Source organism: Molossus molossus, unplaced genomic scaffold, assembly GCF_014108415.1.
Source record: "Molossus molossus isolate mMolMol1 unplaced genomic scaffold, mMolMol1.p scaffold_m16_p_4, whole genome shotgun sequence".
In the NCBI taxonomy this organism is placed as follows: Eukaryota; Metazoa; Chordata; class Mammalia; order Chiroptera; family Molossidae; genus Molossus; species Molossus molossus.
The window spans coordinates 24,710,503-24,731,909 of record NW_023425377.1 but is presented as its reverse complement, the minus strand read 5'-3'; the positions used below and the strand labels follow the sequence as shown (position 1 = coordinate 24,731,909).

Genomic DNA, 21,407 nt, shown 5'->3' with positions numbered 1-21,407 from the left:
TGCAGGAGGCAGTTGATGTTTCTTTCTCTCATGGATGTTTTCTCTCTCTCTTCCATCCTCTCTCTCTAAAAAAATCAATAAAAACCTATTTTTTTAAAAAAGGACAGAAGACATAAATTACCAATATAAAGAATGATAGTGGTAACAACCCTAGAGATTCTAGAGAAATTTCAAAGATAGCAAGAAAATACTGTGAAAACTTTTATGCCAGATGTTTGAAGAAATTAAATGAAATGACAAATTCCTTAAAAGACGCAAAAGAAGAAATACATAATCTGAATAGTTCTAGTCTATGAAGGAATTGAATTTGTAGTTTAAGACCTCTGACAGAGGTATCCCGATACACTCACCTGGTGGCATCACTGGTTTATTTGACCAAATATTTGAGAAAAAAACAAAAACAGTATTGATTCTACACAAATTCTTCCATAAAATTAAAGAGGAATGAAGATTTTCCAAATTGGTCTATGAAGTCAGTATTAACCTAAAAACAAAACCAGAAATAGACAGTGCAAGAGTAAGAATACCAGCCCTGGCCAGTTTGGCTCAGCGGTTAGAGCGTCGGCCTGCGGTCTGGAGAGACCCGGGTTCAGTTCCCGCTAAGGGCACGTACTTCAGTTGCAGTTTGTCCCTGGCCCTGGTTGGTCGTGCGGGTGGCAGCCACTCGATGTGTCCCTTCAGGTCGATGTTTCTCTCTCTCTCTTCCTTCCTCTCTCTCCCTCCTACTCTATCTGTACAAAAAATGGAAAAATATCCTCGGGTGAGGATAAAAAAAAAAATTAAAAAAAAAAAGAGTAAGAATACCAGAAATTTGCTAAGAGAGTAGATTTCAAGTGCTCTTATCACATACACACAAAGGGTTAACTATGTGATAGTAAACTATGTTAATTTCTCTATACAGGGTGGAGCAAAAGTAGGTTTACAGTTGTGAGTATGTAAAACATAGCATTTATTTCTGTATTATTATTTATTAATTATTGTTATTTTCCATATGAATAACTGTAAACCTACTTTTGTCCCACCCTGTATACAGTAAATCATTATGTAGTATACCTTAAATAGATACAATTTTTATTAGAAAATGAAACACCAACCCTTGCACCTATACATACAATCTCCTCTACTCTTGTCTTCTCAAGAATGCTATTTCAGCAATTCTGCCAGTGTCCTGAATTCTTAATTTTACTCTTTCTTCTAGACCTTTCCCATAGCTTAGATACTTCCAGTGATTTCTCCCATTTAAAAAGAATAAAACAAAGAGAAAATAAATACTTCCTGGATTTCACATCTTGATTTTTCTTCATTAGCTTTTTCCCATTCCACCAGAACTGCTCTAAAAGCTGGGCTATACACACCGACTCCAATTTATTTTCTATTTTCACTGCAGCCTATTCTAATCAAGTGCCATCCCTGAGGACAACAAAACTAGTCTAATCAAGGTCAGAGGTGTCTTTATGTTGCTAGAATCAATGGCCAATTCTTAATCTTCATTTTGTTTTACATATCAATAGCATTTCACTCAAACACTCCTTCCTCTATTAAAATGTTTATCGTTTCCCCCATTAGACTTCCAAGACAACTTCCTCTTGGACACCCTGTCTTCTCTTTGCAAGTTCCTCCTCCTCAGCTGACAACTAACCGGTGGAAGGCTGCAGCAAGGTTTCAGTCTTTGAACCTACTCTGGATTTCACCTGTACCTGTTCTCTTAGTAATCCTATCCTCTCTCCAGGTTTGTATCTCCAGTCTGTGCTCCTTCCTTGAAATCTAGATTCTTACATACAGCAGCCCACGCTGCATTTTTCTTTCAATATCTCATCAAAATCTCTAGCTTCTTCTGCCTAACACTAAGCCCCTGACATTCTTTGCCCCCCAGTGTTTTCTTCCCCGTTGCTCCTCAGTTTATCAAATGGCAATTCCAGTTTTTTTCAGCTGCTAATACATCCTTGACTGCACTCTTTCTCTCACACCCAACATGTGATCCAGCAGCAAATTCTTTTGGCTCTATATTCAAAATAGACCCCAAAGCTAACTACTATTTATCAGCTCCACTGTTCATTCTTCAGTGCAAGCCGCTGTCACGTTTCACTTGAATTATTACAATAATCTAATCATCATTCTTGCTTCCACTCTCTCAGTATGTATTCAACATTCCACGTTATGCAGCCTCTCTGTACGTTCAGCCAGAATAATTCTGAAATTGATTTTTGTCATGCCACTTTCTTCATCCTCAATCTCTAATAGCCATGCACAAGTCACCAGTTCTTTAGTAAAGGTCGGCACTGCTACCTGGGACTGATTCTCTGTTGTTTTCAGTTTTGTCCTCTGGTCTCTTGGTCATTCCCTTTGAGTCACCGCCCTTCCCCACCGCCATAAAAAAGGCCCGTGTCCACAGCTGAGTAGTCTTCTTCCTTCCCGTGGATGTTTTCTATTAAACTGCACAAAACATGGCCTCTTCATCTTTTATTATCTGTCCTCTCTATGCAACATAACTAAATAGAGTGAATCAAGCTTTTGTAAGTGGAAGCATACAAGTATTGACCCTTCCACCAAACATAGAATTTAGCTTCTACTGTTTTTGCTAGTGGTTATGAAGGATACTGCCCTATGTCAAAAAAAATCTCTACCCTCAAAGACTATGTTGAATTTTCCAAAATAATGAAAAGCTTCTGTAAAGTAGATGTGCATTCATAACATATCACATGCTATATGCCATGAAAGGTAAAATCTTATGTTTTATTATAAGTTGAGAGAGAGAGAAAGAGAGAGAGAGAGAGAGAGAGAGAGAGAGAGATTCCCTTCTTAGATAACTGTGGAAAATATTTTAAAATAGGCTTTATTTCACTTGGCCAAAAAATTGAGTCAGATTCTGATGGGCAGAAGTAGCAACAATGTGTTTGAGACACAGAAAAGTGCAGATTACTAAGGATTCTAGTGGTTTGAGCCTTGCATGTTGGGAAAGGAAACTGGGAGATGAAATAGAAATTTATGCCCATCACAGAAGAACCTTGAATCCCAAGCTGAAACTCTGTGATGCTACTGGCTCAGCTTTGTTAGGCAATGGAGAGGCACTCCCCATTATTCCCCCCCCCCTGGGATAGCTTGTCTGGGCCAGAGTAGATAGACTTGGGAGAGAATTTATGTAGTTGAAATAATGTTGTTGAATTTAAAAATAAAAATTCTTGCAGACGCTTTCCCCAGAGTTTAGGGCAAATTTAATAGTGACTTGTTGGACAAAATCACCTGACCTGGGCAAATTGCTTCTTGTGGTTTTAAAAGACTTTGGTCAACTTTTCCCTCATATTGTAGAGTATGTTAGCAAACATTTAAGAGGCTTCCTCTGATAGTTATAATTAAGCTTCAAAGTAACAGGCAATGCCAGACATTTAGTTGGACTGAAACTATTTCCTTCTTTCCATTGTTACCATAGTACAATCCACCCCAACTTCTTTCCCATCACATTTGCCACATAGTGACTACATGTTTCAATTTAGGATTCTAGAAAAAGACAGCGTGCCAGCAAGAATTTTTATTGCTGTCTGATCCATTTCACCTTGGGCCACTGTACACTCTGTAATGAGCATGATGTTCCAGGACCTATTTGGTCCTGACCTACTTTTGGTCTCATTTTCAACCATCCTTGCCAAGTATTCTATGCTCCAGCCCACTGAGACATTTGGTGTTCATATAGTCAATATTGTTTCTCACATTCATGTCTATTCTCATGGATTTTAGTTTTCTTTTATCTCTACCTGTGTGTCCTCCTCCTCTTCAGCTTCTCCCCTGCCCCTTTCCAAGCAGGCTTATCTTGCCAAAGAACTTGTATTTATCCTTCAAAACTCACACTGCACAAGTGTATCCTTTATTTTTTAATGAAATCTCTGATGACACCACCTAGTACAAGTTGAATCTTTAATTATGCACTCAAAAAACTTTGAAAAGATAAATTTTCTAGAAGGCTGTTACATTATATGTGACTTATATTGTATATACCTGATTTGTGATTTCAGGGATAACACAATGTTATGAGGATTATATTCAAGGCAAGTGCAAACCACTATTGAGAATATCAAAAAAGCAAAGCCAAACAGACTTACCGAACCCTTTGAAGAACCTCAACATTCAGAGAGCGGCAAAGAAAATGAAGAGGCAGTTTAGATAATATGACTGAGAGATTAATAGGTAAAAAATAAAAATAAAAAAAAATACACACACACACACACAAACAAACAGTTTGCATTTTTTCATTCAAAAGTATTTTATGACCATGGGCTCAGCCTAGGGAAATAGATAGGAGAATTTAAAAGAAAAATAAGATAAAATCCTCTCTTGCTTTCAAGATCATTATAATCTCATGTTGTAGTCAAAGCTACCAAACAAAAATCAATCAGGAAATAAACATAGCAATTCAGTACCAACCTCTGTAGAACAGACTTATAAAAGTTCTGTTGAGAGATAAATGATCACAGGAGTAGACATGAGCCATGTCATCTTAAACACTTTAATTGACAAATTTGATGCAATCATTGAAGGTGGGATTTCATGTCGGGAATAAAATGATTTCTGCATATTGGGCGTGATACTGGCAAAAACGAACAAGATGAAACACTCTCTATGTAAGTGAAGAAAATGAACCACAAAAGGAGAGAATAATACAGATGTGACTTCATATTTAAAGCATGCTTTCTTTTTGTTTTTTAATCCTCACCCAAAGGCATGCCTATCTATTGATTTGAAGGAAAGAGAGAGAGGCAAAGAAAAACATGGATGAGAGAGAGAAACATCAATTGGCCGCCTTCCTGGACATAGCCTGAGTGGGGATCAAACCTGCAACCCAGCTATGTCCTGATCAGGAATCAAACCCACAACCTTTCAGTGTACTGGATGATGTTATAAATAACACTGCAGGGTATAAATTGTGCTCTCTATATCTTCATTTTTTTTGTTTGTTTGTTTATCCTCACCAGAGGACATTTTTCCATTTTTTGTTCAGGTAGAGTGGGAGGGAGAGAGAGAGAGAGAGAGAGAGAAACATCAATGTGAAAGGAACACATCGAGTGGCTGCCACACGCACAACCAACCAGGGCCGAGGACAAATTGCAACCGAGGTACGCGCCCTTAGCGGGAACCGAACCCGGGTCTCTCAGGACCGCAGGCCACGCTCCAACCGCTGAGCCAAACCGGCCAGGGCTCTCTATATCTTCATTTAAGTCAGTTATGAAAGTACAGACTGGGACAGTATTCTGTTCCTCCAGTCATGTTAATTCTTCCATCAGCAACTTTTTGTTTGGTTGTTGGACCAGTTACAGCTGTCCAGTCATTACTCTGATCTTCTCACAATCACGGCATGAGAGACTATCTAATGCCTGGTTGATGTTTCCATCCACTGCGTCCACTGCGTCCACTATTTGACTGTGTCAAAGGAAAAAACAAAGTTACTGTGACTTTTGTTTTTTGATGCTTAAAGATAATAGTGTATTTTCATAGTGTTCCTAAATCTATACTATAATAATTATTTTCTTGGATCTTATTCAAATCAATGTTAAGATTTAACACACATTTCAAAATAAGAGATTTGAGGAGGCTTAATATAAAAATACAAAACTCATCCTTAAAAATAAATTTTAAAATAAAAAAACTATTTAAAAGAAAGAGAATTAGAAACAGACATATCTTTAAATGAAACAAGTTTTCTTAATACTATATTAAAATGTATAGCATCCGTTAACTTCCAAAAGTTTTATATAGCAAACCATACTTGTTGCTTAGCTTGATTTTCATTGTGGCTACATAAAAAATTCTAGACTTTAGTCTATTGTATGGCAGTAATGTTAAAAAATTTTAAAAATCCACTTTAGAGTTTAATGTTGAACAGTGGCTTCCTTGATTAAGGTGGTGGCTGTTCTTTTTTGAAAATACGCCTCTGTCTCAAGACCTGCCCTACATGGCGGTAGAGCTTAAGGGCTTGGTGATAAGAACACAGATGTTTGAGAAGTGATATTTCAAAATAACACATTGTACTACATATGTACGATATTGGGGGAAATTTTATACAAACAGATAAAATGTTAAAACATGTAAACAGATATGTATATGACCTTGGGCCCAGACCTCAGTTTTTCTACAAGCCATAAAGCTGCCCCCCAGTAGGTGATGTGATATTGTAGAATCAGCAGCAAAGATTCTAGAGTCAAAATTACCCTTAAAAGTCCCTCCAATGTGCAAAAGAAAAAAATCTCTTACATCCCCGAAATTATAGAGTCAGAATTACTCTTAAATAATGTAAGTGATTTTGTATATATGACCCCAGATGGTAATATGTGTTAGTAAACGTATCATGTTTATATGATAAACTATGCTTGGAAACTATAATCTCACAGTGTTTTTGTCTTCAATTACAGGAAAGAAAACGTGCATAGCCAGGTTCCGAGATCAAGCACATGGATGTTGAGACTGCCTTCTGCTGTCTGTAAAATGGCTTGGCTTTTGCTGCTTTCTCTCACACCTTTTCATTTTTGTTTCTTTTTTCCCCCCCATGATTCAATTCACTGAAACTGACCTTTAAATGTTATGATTGTTAATTTTTTTTCCCAGAATTCTATTTTCTTTTCAGAGTTCTACAGAAAACAAAATCCAAACTGTTCTCATCTACTTGCATGATAGCCAAGACTAGAATTACACACAGCTTCTTTAATATTGGTGAATAATTGCCTGTGACATCTCGGTAACCTTCTATTATTGCATCTTCTTATTTAAGGAGCTAATAAGTGATCCCCAGAGGTTTCTTAACTTTCTTTTTTTTATAATATTATTAAAAGATAAAAAAAAAATCTTTCACATGGACTGAGAAACCTAACAAAAACTATTGTTCAAAATGCCAGACTTCTTAAAATATATATCCTTGTGATATAATATTCTCTCCCCAACACCTGTCCAGATGCAATACTTATTTGGTCTTCCATGCTCCGAAGCTTTGTTATGGAGAGGAGGGTAAATGTCAAAGATAACTGAATTGAAACATTTCGGAAGAAAATAGGTTAGAATCATTCTACCTAAGAATCATTTTAGCAAATACACCTGTTGAAGAAAAGCTCTTGGAAAATGGGGGAGGTAGGGAAGGATAGAATGAAGTGTGGAAAGAGAGAGTAACATTTAGGCAAATGGTGATTTTGAAAATTTAGAGCAGGGGATGAGGAGCAACTACCATAAATGAAAGCGACTACCAAAAAGGGAAGAGAAGTTGGAACACATTTTAGGAAGGCTGCCATGGACCTTGTGATGGAATGCCACCAACTCCTGCTGTTACACTTTTGTTTATTATTTATTAGTGCTTTTGAATTTGTTGCCATTTGGGGATCACACAATGGGAAGGAAAGGGAGAATGCAAAAGGGAGGCGGGATTCTGAAGATGGAGGAAGACAGCAGTACCTAAAACCAAGCCTATGAAATGATACCAAGTTTCCAAGCCTGGTTCTTTATATTATCTCATTTAATAGGGGCAAAATAATTAAAGATCACATCAAGTAGACAAAAGTGTTATGTGAAAATTCCATAGCTTTCCTTACGCAATTTCCCAATTATTCTCTTTTCTAAATATTCCCAGACCACTCCTCTCCTAAAGTGTTTAAGAATAATTTCAATACAGTTTGTAAGGTTGGTCACTGGTGTCTTTGAAACTTTTAGGGTCTAACATCTGACCTATAATTTTCTGTAAAGAACTTTAAGATTGTGTTTATGTGAGCGTGGGTGTATGTATGTGTGTTATCACTCCACCCTAGAATGAAAACACTTAATACTTTCCAAGCACATGTTTTTCCTTCTCTCTTATTCCTTTCCTCACTGTCCTATCTCTGCTCCTCTCTCTCTTGTTCCTCTACCCTTTAAGTTCAGATCTTTTAAAATTGTCAGAGAAGAAACTTAAAAAATTCTTTTTTTTTCATCACAATCATGCTTCATTTTTGAATAAACAATAATCTTTTTAAAAATATTTTTCTTTATTGATTTTAGGAAGGGAGAGGGAGAGAGAGATAGAAACATTGATGAGAGAGAACATCAACTGGCCGCCTCCTGTATGCCCCACACAGGGAATTCTTTTTTTTTTTTTTGGTACGTGCCCCTAGTGGGAACCAAACCCAGGACTCTCTGGTCCACAGGCCGATGCGCCAACCACTGACCCAAACTGGCCAGGGCAACACACTGGGAATTTAACCCAGAACCTGGGCATGCGCCTTGACCAGGAATCGAACCAGCGACCTCTTGGTGCATGGGTCAATGCTCAACCACTGAGCCACACTGGCCGGGCTATTCTTCCTATATTTTAAATGATTATATTTTACCTCATAATATTTAAGTAGCTGATTATGATTTGAGACAGACTTTGTCATGATCACTATGACCATTGTTTATTTATTTTTTGTTCCCTCGGAAAAAGCTGTGATGTCCGTCTTACTCTTTGCTCTGTCTCACAATTAAATTGACCATAAAAATTCATGGCATTCATCTAACTTGTACAAAAGTATATTGTCAAGGAGTTAAAACATAGTTTTCTTATAACTACTTTTTTACTTTGCAGAATAGGAAATGTTAAATATTCCTCAATTCATTAACTTCTAAAAATGAATAATTTACTTTTGACAAATTAAAAAATATATACATCACCTCTGTTCTTCATTTTGACTTAAAAATAGAAAACCACTGCCACATGACTATAATAACAATTTAAAAAACCAACAGGCTAATTTCTGCCCAGAAAAATGCTTTTACTGATGCAGTTCTGGTGACAGAGTAGAATACCTCTCTCTTTTAGGTACATCTTGGATGATGTGGACTCTGAAAATCCAAGTTACACCCAAGATTCCATTCCTCTGTTGTTGCTCACCCGGACAACAGACATGTAGGACCTGTCTGAAGGAGACACAGACTTCAAGTGTGGCCCCACCAGTGACTCATCCCTTTAATGTAGTGACACTGTAGAGGAAGAGCAGGGAGGATGTATTGCTTGTTAGGAAAATCTAGTTTACCAGTGGAAAATGACATCCTCTATGAATGAGATCTAAGGTGCGACTCACATAATTGTCCTAATTTTAAGACTGATGGGGATCATGAAGCATTTCTTTACATCAGTGACAGGTCATAATAAATGCCTAAAGTATATAGGACTGCATCTGGTTTTAGAATGTGACTTTTAAAGCAGGTGGAGATCCCAACATCCTCTATCGTGTGTCTCTCTATATATATATGTCTGAGCGTGTGTTTAGTGTCCTTGGAAGTGTCTTGACAGAGAACCTGAGCAGGACAAAGCAGCCTTGATCGGAGTGAGCTAACTGGCACCATGAAACTGTCAGGTGTCTTTCTGCTCCTCTCTCTGGCTCTTTTCTGCTTTTTCTCAGGTGAGTTTTTTTCTTTAAAATTGAAATCCAATATTTATGCTGAACTGGAGATGACAAGTGTATTTGCCCACCATACTTCAAAATTCTAACAATTTTGATATCAAAGACCAATTCTGAGAGGTTATCATAATGATGATTATGATTGTGATGATGAAAATGGTAAATAGTAATAATGATAAAAATAACTTCCGTTCGTTGAGCATGTACTATATTCTAGGCATGTACTAAGGGCTTTTGGCATTATCTCCAATACACACAGCAAGATATTCCTATCTATATTCTACATATAAGAAAACTGGAGCACAAATTTAAGAAAATTGCCAAAGGATTTGCAACTCATAAGTAGAATTTGAAATTTGATCAGATCTTTTAGACAGCACGGTTTATGTTTGTTTCACAAAACTAGTCTGGGGGGTGGCTAGTTGTTTTAAATATTAGCTTGGTTTGCTAAGACAAAGAAAAGCTTCCCTATACTCATTATTCTTATACAGTGATTGGAACTCAATTACAATTAAAACAAGGGGGGTGGGAGAGGAGGAAACTCAATTAGAGAATCCTTCAGAAAAAAAGTTGTCCAGTCTTAGAATACTGAAGCATATATGTTGTTGAGGAACTCAACAGTTCTTCAAGAAAGAGAATCTCTTTGGTCACCTTAATGAGCAACAGTCATATAGTCTATCAATTCAGATTGTTCAAAAACACAATTGTACCTTGAGCTGATCTTTTTCAGTACAGGGCCATGTGAATGAACAGGGCCACTGCGTGTCTTTCTTTCCTTCTTTATGTTTCCACTCTATGCTGTTGTAGCAGACAAAGCACCTGCTAGTCTTTCTAAACCCAAGACCTAGACCCATCTCTTCCACTTGTGGCAACTGGAGACACAGCTCAGTTCTCTGAGATATTCTGTCATAGAGTTCCAGAAAGGAGACAGGGTTCTGGGACCTTCTATAACTGATCTATCATTTCTGTGACAAATGTTGAATGTGGGGGCTATCAGAGATTTTTAAATGCCTGAACATGTTAAAAACAACAATTTTTCAATGAAATTGAATAGATAAAGAAGTCATTGTTCATTGAAAACTGGTTATATATGTTTTAATATGTTTTTATTGATTTTTTAGAGAGAGATAGAAACATCAATGTGAGAGAGAAACATAGATCAGCTGCCTTCTGCATGCCCCTTACTGGGGATCGAGCACGCAACCTGGGCATGTGACCTGAACGGAAATTGAACCAGGACCTCTCAGTCCTTGGGATGACACTCAATCCACTGAGCCACACCAGCCAGGCAGGAAACTGGTTATATTTACATGAGCAAATATAGGGTGTCCCCCAAAAACTGTATACACACAAAAAAAGTATAATTATAAAGCCAGCATTTATTGAAATACATTTTATTTTCAAAATGTAATAGACTCTACAGACACCTTATATGCATTTTTTGGGATACCCTGTACATTTAAAAATGTGAAAAACAATTGGATAAAGGATTACTGTGATATTATGGAATAAGTTTGACTGATAAGGCTAAACAACATGACACGATGTTTCTCTCACCTGTGGAGGTGGCATAAAAATAGATGTGACTATATTAAAATGTGCTTGCTAAGATGCTCTCAGAAGTTCATTGATATCCTCTTACTGCTTCTCTTTGTGATCTTTTAATTGGATCTGGTGGACCAAGACACTTAATTTACCAAAACATGGTCCTTCATAGATAAATTGGTATTTGGGGAGGCTAATGACTAAGAGCCAATGTTGCAATTCAGTCCCGGCATTTCCATTTCATAGCTCATGACCTTTCTGGGTCTTTTCCACATTTGCAAAATAGGGATATAAAAGGAATATCCCTATGTGGGGAATTAAATGAGAAAATGTATGTAAAGTGCTTTACATAGTGAATGGGATATAGTGAGAGTTTAACAAATGCCTATTAATATTGGCATTATTAAAGTTTAATAATAAGACCACCATATTGAACTCAGGCATTGATGATGTTTATCCTCCTTCTGACTTGATATTTTTTACATATAATATATTGGCTAAAATTTCTTCTGTTCTGATTAAAGATTTATACAGTGAAGAAATATCTGAGAATTGTAAGAATGAGTTTTCCTGGGTCATAAAAATCACTTTCAGTGCTTACAAAAATATAGATTTCCAGGCCCTATTTGGTCTTGTATAATGGAATTTTCAAATGATTATCCTGAAAGTCTGTATTTTTTAATAATACAGCTGCAATATGGTTGCTAATTACTACAGCGGGTGGTCATCAACTTTATTTCAAAATGAAAAGCCTTGTTCTCTCCTCATCCCCATTAACAAAGAATGTTCTTGAAGGTATTTTCAGTTGTCCTCCCTCAAGTGCTAATACTTATTCATATACTTTCTGTCTTCAAGGAGGCTTTTGGCTAAATGTGTGAGGTGTCACTGGCATTTGGAGTTCCACAAAAATGACCAGAGTTCAGCTCATAGCAGAACTGACTCTAAAACTTTCATTTATTTCAGTATTTTAAACCATTGAGCTAATTAGCCGCAACCTCAAAAGCACAGATATAACCATAAAGATGGAGGGAGAGAGAGAAGCAAGACTGTATTTAGAGTTGTTTTTTCCTCTTTCTGGAATTGAGAGAGATGTAGCAAGAGAAATGAGTCACAGAACCAAGAGTGACTTCGTCCTTGCCAGTGTATATTGGGGCCAAGTCTTTAAAGCTGAGTACAGAGGGCAGAAAAGCAATCTTGACCTCAAAGAAAAAATAACAAAGTTCATCTCTTCCCAAACAGCCCTTGAGAAAGACAATGCACTAAACCTCGAAATGTCAGTCAGAGAAGATTTGCCAACTGAGCTTCTCCAAAATAAGATGAAGGATGAGAAAGTCATTCCTGCAGTAAATTAGTAACTGGGCCAGAACTGTAACATGAATCTCTAGATCCCGAATCTATTTTCTCTCACCCCCCACCCAACCTCTAAGAAATATGACTTCATCCTGGTCCATCCTCTTTCATTACTTCCCAAGTCGCTATTGCTCCCTAAGAAATAAACAGGTATAAAAAATAAAACAACCATGCCACGACTTGTTGAGACGACCAAGAACCAAGAACAAGTATTATCCCAGGCTTGAGGATTTCCTAATTTTGCAAATCACACCTTTCGCCCATTCAGAAATTACAGTGTTCAGATTTTGTCCTTTTTTTTTCCCCCCAGGTGTCTTCAGTCAAGGAAGACAGGTCAGTGCATATTTTTATCTATACTTCAGACCTGGGTGGTGCTTGGCTGGTATTCTTGGGGCCAAAGAAAGATTTGTCTGTGGGTGTAAGAGCAAAAAACAATGAACAAGCAGGCCAAATGCAGAAAGGTGGAAGTAATTCATTTTATAACTATGACTTTTCTATGTATTTCCTCTAACTAAAGTAAAGCAATTATTAATGAGTACAGGATGAATCTATAATAACACTGAGACTGGAGCTCTGCTTTCACTGTGAGATGTTGGGCAAGTTACTCAGGTTTTCTGAGCTGCAGTTTCCACAAATGTAAAAATAAAAGAGAGCAATAATCTCATTCATCTCATGGGATCTTAGTCAGATTGAAATGATATAAACTATGTGGAGGCGTTTGGTAAACTATAAAAGGATTAATTATTGATTAATGATTAACAGCTTCTGAAGGAGTTAGGGCTGAGGTTATTTCTTTTGAAGAAGTAAGGGCACAGAGGGTCAACAAAAAAGTTGCTTACTCAGAAATAAAATAGACTGGTTCACTTGAACTTAAATACAATTTGTGTTAAAAATTGGAATGGGCACAAATTATCTTCATCGATCTGGCTGATTTATTTACAAATTAATCCACCAACGTTTTTTCCAGAAACAAGTGGGAATTGCTCAGCCAGCTGCTCCTGTGTTCGTACAGAACATTTCTACATGATCTTGGAAATGGTTCTTGTTAGCCTTGGTGTGCCCAAGAACCCTTGACATCAAAATTTTCCAGACTCTGCTGCCGACTGGTTCAAGTTGGCAAGAGAGTTAAAACCTTTTCCAACTCTAGTCTACCAATTGTGTTATAGGAGACTATTTTTCCTTCCGATTTTAAAATCTCAGAAATTGAGTTGCATCTTACAATGGATGACGCCCTACAATTAACTCGCAATGTATGTGTGTATGCACTTGTGTGTATAACACATACACACATGTCTGTACTTGCATATAAAATTGTATACGTTAAAATGGATTTCTTATTATGTTTAAACACATATGGTAGCACAATCTATGTTAAATATCAAAACAAACAAACAGGAAAAGGACCTGAGATCCAGCCAACCATTTTGGATGCCCCTAGGTAGTAAAATATAAGAATATAAGACCATTATACATGGATTGAAAAGATATGAAATTTAATCCAAGTTTCTCATCAACACATGAGTCTCTTCCCTTTTTTAGGCATTGATTTTTTGAAAGCAAGGACAGTGGAAGGCAAGTCGGGGAGGGGTTCAGCAAACTGCTATGATTTAAAAAGGAGCTGATGTAGCCACACGGGTAGAGTTAAAGAGCTAAACATAGGAAGGCCTACACCCTAGAGGTGTGTGTGTTTGCAAATTTTCATTGGCTTTGTTTAACTGAAATGCTAGACTAAAATATCCATGATCCTGACTTCTTAGTTAATTTTTGTGGTCATATAAGCTCATTTTCCAGCGAACTTAAATGATTTTGTGGTTACCATTAGATAACTAATCTGAGTACCCTGTAGCCCAGAATATTTTTGAAGGAACAGTCGTATAAAGAACCACAAGGGGCCAGGCCGATACTAAACATTGGCACTCGAGTACCTAGAGGTAGTCTCTGGGAGCTGGCCTATGTAAGTGGAAGCTCTCATTAAAGCCAACACCAATCTAAAAAACACTAAAACAAAACAGTAACAACAACCAAAAGGCCTCAAATAATGCCCTCCAAAAATTTTAGTATGTGAAACAACTTACATTGTAAGTGTTTATAATAGCGATCCTCCACATGATACTTGAAATGTGACGTGTTTTCAGAGGACTTAGCATTACAACAACCCTAGAAAGCAGGCTTTGCCAGCTCCCAGTTAAATAGGAAAATATTTCAACTCAGAGCAGTCAGGTATTCACGCAATATTATGCAGGTAGTAAGTGAAAGAAGCAAAATTCAAACCCAGGCCAGTCTAATTCCATCTCTAGTACAATCTCCTAACATTATAGAGCATTAGGGCACTTTAAATAGATTCAGGGGATTTTAGCTGTCCGAGGATCTCATGGAGGAAACTTTAAGGAGAAAAGAAAATCCTGTCACTCTTGGTCTAAACCTGCTTTTTGATGTCTACTAAGAAACCAGGTGTTTGTATTCTATTGAAAGGAGACCAAAACAAAAATATAGAAGAGGAGAGGAAATTAGGCAGGAAAAACTCATGATATTCTTAGCCTACTTCTCCTTAGGTGGAGAGCTGTGGTCTCTTTCTAATCCAACTAGATATTCTGAAGTTCTGCCTCGCTGTTTGCCTCACAGAAAGGATCTCTGTCGGACTCTGCAAAGTCATTCCTCACCTTCCCCAGCCTCTGGTGCTCTCAGAGAGTGGCCTCTTTCTGTGCCCAGTCACCACACTGAAATGTCTCACACAGTGAGTGAAGAGGGTGACGGGGGTCTCTAGATATAACAGAGAGAAGCATTCGGGAAATAGTTGTTATGTCTCACACCCAACTGAATAATTAAAGACTTAATTTTATTTAAGCCACTTAACTGAAAAAGTCACTGCTAAATCTTATATTGTCAAAGCTGGAAGAGTCCTTAGAGACCATCTAATCTAAGGGTACTGAACAATTGCTTGAAGCTCCTTGCAAAATGCGGTGAGAGCTGCAGCTAGAGCAGGTCTCCAATGAGAAGCTTATTTCCTGCATGCCTGGTCCAAGCTTATTTAAATATTCCACACTGACTTTCTACAACTCTTATCTGACCACATCTGATCCTTATAACAACCCTGGGAATGAAGCATGACAAGTGTTACTTAAAACACATTTTGGTTAAGAAAATTGAGGTGCAGACAGCGAGTGCTTTGTCCGAGATGACACAACCAGCCAATGGCGAATGGCAGAACGAGGTCTGACACGTGGCTCTCCAGCTACTTCAGGGATCCTTGAAGGGCGTGACAATTTAGACATATGAGATGTATCTATGTTCTAAGAAAGTTTGTTCCTGTACCATTTGATTGATTTGGTTTTATTTATGGAAATCCTTAGTCCTTTCTAGTCTCATTCCCAGGGGGCAATGGATGGAGAAAAGGGGGTTTAGGGACAGAGGTGGGGTCTAGAACCTCTCAAAGTGAATGTTCTCCCCACGTTCCACTTCCCTATCTGCTTTCTAAAGGACAAAAGAGCTTGGATCACAAGATCAGAGGGTCGATTGCCATGTAAAGGTGGCTTAAGAAGGCATCTCTTTAAAGTAAGAGACTTTTGTTTCTTTTCCTTGCTGACCTGACTGTAGAGACACACATATCTCTGTCAGAGATGCCCTGTTCTCAGATTGCACATTGCCTGTGTTGGGCCCACTGTGGCATCTAATCACACACTGTGCTGTAACTATCTGTGCTCTTTTCTGCTTTCGTAATGCACATAAGATGGTGAAGTTACAGAGATAGTGTTTATAACTGATTCCTCTCTGTATTGCCAGTACCCAGAACCATGCCTGCCTAATATTAGTTACCCATCGGCTGTTGGTGGAATAAATTAAATTATCAATGATGAGCCTATGGTTTATAGTCTGTTATTGATTCAAGCACACAATTGCAAATGTGTATATTCACGACTTAAATACAAAATGCATTCACTTTTGAGGGGAAAAAGGTGTTCTATGATTAATCATGTCCTAAAGATTCTCCAGCCTTGCTTCTATTTGGGAACCTAAAGGAAATGTTACTATCCCAGAAGAAGTGTGAAAGGATGGAGTTATATTTAGGAGCAGTGGGGGGGAAACGTGGGACTACAGTTGGGGTTATCAAAAGCCTAGATATTTTCTACCCAACCAAGCCCTAAGATCTCTGATGAACACCTACCCAACCTCAATAGTATAAGAAGTAACATTTTAACAAAAAATGTGAGTATAATAGACTCAGGTACCTTACATCTGCGATGTGTGATAATGCTTTGTAACTCAACTGTATGACTCTTTTGCTGAGCTTTTCCCCATGCAAACCTTCAGAGAGCTTTGCCAGTATATATAATGGCTTGCTGACATCTTAAAGATATGATTCCTCCTACCTGTGCCCACACACTTTCCTAATAAGAAATTTCAATAAAGTCTACATATCCTGACTGTCAGTGTGGTTAAGGGTACATCGTGATAATTGGTTTTTATTTCTCTCAATGAGGATGTGTTGGAAATCAACCATGGTAGATTGTTGGAAATTCTTTATTAGCAGTGAGAAGAAATATGTTCAAACACTGGTTTTAATGCTTTCTGGTTGTGTGGCTTTGGGAAGCTACTTAATTATCCTGAGGATCAATATTCACATCTGTAAACTGCTCAATATAGTATTGTCCCAGGTGCATCTCAAGGCTGGTGTGAGACTCTACTGAGTTCATTTACATGGTTTGGATATTATGAAGCAATTGATAAACATAAGACATTATTAATGGAACTAGGAGAGGGGTGAAGTATAGTCCTTCTATTCATGTTAAAGGGCACTTCCTTCCACACAGTTGACATTTGGAGAAGTTTGGTTCTACCTATTGTGTATTGCCTGTACCCTGAAATAAAATGGCTCAAATGTCATTTGCAGACCAAATATTGATTCAATTGACATTGAATTGAGAAGAGTTTTAAAACTCCAGGCTACTTCTGAGACACTGTAACTGAGGGCATAGGTGCTACTACAGAGCCCATGACAATAAGTATTAATCATCATAGCACATGTTCTCCCCGAGACTGGATGCAACCTCAGAATCCTAAATAGAACAACTTATGCACAAATGTTTAAATACTACAGACTCTGAGACAGAGTAAGTTAATATAAAGACATTAAAATGTTGTTTTCAAGAGACTAAATGGATGCAGCAGCCACAAGGAAAACTAACAGGCCATCACATAACATTTGGAAGCTTCTTGCAAGGACCATCCTTATCTTTATAACAATACGGAAGGAGTGCGAGTAGAGCTACATTAATACAGTAAACAAACAAAAAAAGTCACACAAATACCAAAAACTACTCTCAATTAGAACAAATTAGTGTTGGAACAAAAAGCTATACCTATGGCATTTGCCTTACTCCTTACATTAGAGTAAGTCACTGCCTTACATCATTAATTACTTCTGCATACAGGTGCTACAGAAATGGGCATCCTGGGTCTCAGAGAAGACGTCTCAGTTAGGTCTAGCACATTCTAAATAAGCAGACAAGGAAGGCCATTTTCTGCTTCAGGAAGCTTTACATCACAAATATATATATATATATATATATACACACACACACACACACACACACACATATAATACATAAAATTTTATTATAATATATTTATATGCATATGATTTTATCTAAATATAAACAGATATATAAAAATAAATAGTTATATATATTTATATATTTGTATATAACAAATATTTATATATATTTATATTTAACTATATAAAAATAAATATTTATTTATATATAGTTAAATATAAATAAATATGTATATATTTAGATATACCTTTATAAAATATATAAAAATATATAATATAACTTTATAAAAAAATATATATATATACATATATAAATTTAAGTTTGTTGTCTAAAGCTTCTGTTCTGCAGAACGGTCCCTTAGGCAGAATGCACTAATGTCCATGTCACTGTGCTTACTTTGGTAGATTGACTGTGGTGATTTTGAGGATCCCAAGACCTACTGCACTCGAGAATCTAATCCCCACTGTGGCTCTGATGGCCAGACATATGGCAATAAATGTGCCTTCTGTAAGGCAGTGGCGTAAGTATCATACTCACCAACCTGTCCCTTACAAACACAAACTTCCAGGATAAGACAATGACACTTCCCTTGAGATAGTGTAGAAATTTCTATTCATACCCACCCATAGAAATAAAAGAAATAAGCTTCAGGCAAACAAATTGAAAACAAATCAGTCAAAAACAAATCGGTCAAAAACAAATAAAAATTTTACATAATAAATTATTTGAAAGCATAATCTTTATTACTTTGTAATTATTAAATGTGATTCATCTTAGAGAAGTTTTTAATGTGTACATTTTTAATAATTTTGATACATTTTCTTATTTTTCTATTTATTTCTAACTAAAAATTGTATTCATTCTTATCCAATTATGATTTGTTATCATTATTAATGTTAATTATAGAGAAGATGATGAAATTTTTAGCTATGTAGCTAAGTTAGAAAATTCATCAAAATCAGAAACATGAAAACTTGTGGGAAAATTCACTAGCAATAAAAATATTATTTTATCCACATTTTTCAAGCATTTTATTTTATATCAAATTCTATGTTGGTAAGGCATCAGTTTTCATTCATTCCTCACTTTTAGTCTGATTAAAAGATCCTTCCCACAAAGAACAGCAGAGAGGATCATCCTTCATTATCCAGACTATTGAAACTTTACAGATCATGTACTAGAAAGATTCAATCAAGGGTCAATATTTATTGAATGAGTTTATAAGGAACAGGTTCTGTAGATTTTAGCCAATATCTGTGAGCTTCCTGATGGGACATAGTTTATAATTCATAAAAATGTATTCAATCGATTTGTCTCTTAGTCTGATTACTCTAAAATCAAGGGAATTAGAACCCTCTTTATTTTTTATGTTTTTATTGATTTTCAGAGAGAGAGGAAGGGAGAGAGAGATAGAAACATCCCTCGATTAGCTGCCTCCTGCACACCCCCTACGGGGGATCAAACCCACAACCTGGGCATATGCCCTGACCTGGTATCGAACCAGGACCTTTCAGTCCATAGATCGGTGCTCAGTCCACTGAGCCACATGGGCCGGGAATACCCCACGTTAAAAGTAACCTCACTTCTTCACCACTCTTGTTTTTTTCTTGTATTAGAGTTTTTTCTATGAATATCTTAATCTCCTTCAACTTTGCTGTAAAATGCCTAAGCCTGGGGATTATATAACTCTCTATCAATAATAACAGGGCTAAGCACATAGAATTAAATGAATAAATTTTGAATCAATAGATAATAAATATGTTTGTACACTTATATATAATATATCTGACTAATTAATACTAAACTTTTTTCAAGATAATAGCAGTAGGGTAAATTGAGATCTGATATAACGGGCACTCATTACTGAGGCCTAAATATAGGGTCTGCTAAAAATGCCACCTGCTGAAATATGTGGTTTGACTTCTTCCATCTTTTATCAGGACAAACGCTAGTCCCTTTGTCATTATTTCTCCTGCTACTTTTACCTTTTCCAGTTGTGTACGTATTACTCCCAGAGAAGAAACCATTGAAATAAAAAGAAGTCTAAGCCTTATTAAATTTATTTATTTAAGATTCATGTTTTCCGCAAATAGGACAGCTGTCACCTGTGAGTGAAGTTCCTTAACTTCTGTCAAATCATCAACATGGATACCTGCAGAATCAAATGATTATATAGATGATGACGTAAATTTTGTCCAACATCTGTGATGAATACTAATGATATTGCACTGAGCGTATTTTGTCTTTCTCTTTCGTAGGAAAAGTGGTGGGAAGATCAACCTAAAGCATTATGGGAAATGCTGAACTCGCGCCAGTGATTTGTGCGGACTGGCCGGCTCTTTCATCCTTCTTCTCTTGCTTCTGCTTTTATTTTTCTCTAGCAGATCTCTTCACTTTATGAAAACACACCTGCTCCTCTGCCTGGGTCTTCGGGAATTCAATATATATCTATGATCTTTGATTTGCTTAACAATAAAATGAATTCTGCAGAAGACAGGTCTGTGTTTTTATTTTTGAACCCGACACAACAGGTCTGAGGCCGCCTGTCATTAATGGAGCCAAATTAAGCAGAGACAGAGTTGAATCATATATGAGTGTTTATTCCAATAATGCCAGCAGTATGGGGAGAGCAGTCAGGTGGTCACCCTGGAAGTTCTGCTCTGACCCCTCCTGGCCAGCTGGCTGTATACAGGTGAGGGAGAAACCGATGAGCAGCAGTGAGCTGCAAGTGTAACAGAGACAGGGAGGGTCTGCAGATCGGCCTTCAGGAGCTCATAGTCCTATAATAAGGAGGGCTCTAATGGTCGAAAGCACCATAATGCAGGTTTGATTCAAGGCAAGCAAGGCTTCCTTACAGTCAGACCTCCACAGTGTCGTTCATACTACATCATGCAGTGAACTTCCCTTCATGGGAAATCCAGGTAGATGCTAGCCCAATAGGAATATTGTGGCAGAAGTCAGAGATTGTTCAGATGATCTCTGAGTCCTCAATCCAACTCAAAGAGCCAGTGACTACCTGAATTAGGCTCTCAGTCAATGCATTTTGGGTTTAATTGACTTCCCTGTACTCATGTTTGATATAGTGATAAAGACAAAGTAGTATACATAGTAATGCTAATTACATAAATGTTATATAACTTTTATTATCCAAGTTAACATTCTCATTATAGAGATAAAACAAGTTAGCCCAGAGAGCAGTTACATCATTTCCTCAGTAAGGTCATTAGCTGCACTTTCAATTCTGCCAGGAATGGAGGGACTCAGTCTAGAAAATAGTTCTCTCCATGCTGATGGGAATGTAAAATGGTACAGCCACAATGGACACTGTACGGAGAGGTTCCTTTAAAAATTAAGAATAGAATTGCCATATTATCCAGCAATCCCTCTTCTGCGTATCTATCCAAAATTTTGAGAACATGTATTTGTAAAGATATATGTACCCCAATCTTCATTTGCAGAATTATTCACGGTGGCCAAGACATGGAAACAAAGAGTGTCCTCCCTAGATGACTGGAGAGAGAAGACGTGGTACATACATACAATGGAATGCTGCTCAGCCATGAAACACGACGAA

General features: G+C 37.1%; 1 protein-coding gene across 1 annotated transcript; it reads left to right on the top strand.

The window, feature by feature from the left end:
- The first annotated feature begins 8,939 nt into the window (after window positions 1-8,939).
- SPINK6 (serine peptidase inhibitor Kazal type 6) lies at window positions 8,940-20,137 on the top strand. Its single transcript, XM_036242006.1, has 5 exons — window positions 8,940-9,056; window positions 9,255-9,386; window positions 12,592-12,614; window positions 18,238-18,353; window positions 20,092-20,137. Exons 2-5 carry the CDS (start codon window positions 9,329-9,331, stop codon window positions 20,135-20,137), a joined length of 243 nt encoding a protein of 80 aa, XP_036097899.1. The 5' UTR covers window positions 8,940-9,056; window positions 9,255-9,328.
- The last annotated feature ends 1,270 nt before the right edge of the window (window positions 20,138-21,407 follow it).

Bases quoted from the DNA above. Each gene is read 5' to 3' on its own strand.
- SPINK6 (XM_036242006.1), top strand. From the start codon at position 9,329: ATGAAACTGTCAGGTGTCTTTCTGCTCCTCTCTCTGGCTCTTTTCTGC. The intron at 9,387-12,591 runs GTGAGTTTTTTT...TTTTCCCCCCAG, and splicing joins TCTTTTCTGCTTTTTCTCAG to GTGTCTTCAGTCAAGGAAGA. The intron at 18,354-20,091 runs GTAAGTATCATA...TCTCTTTCGTAG, and splicing joins GCCTTCTGTAAGGCAGTGGC to GAAAAGTGGTGGGAAGATCA.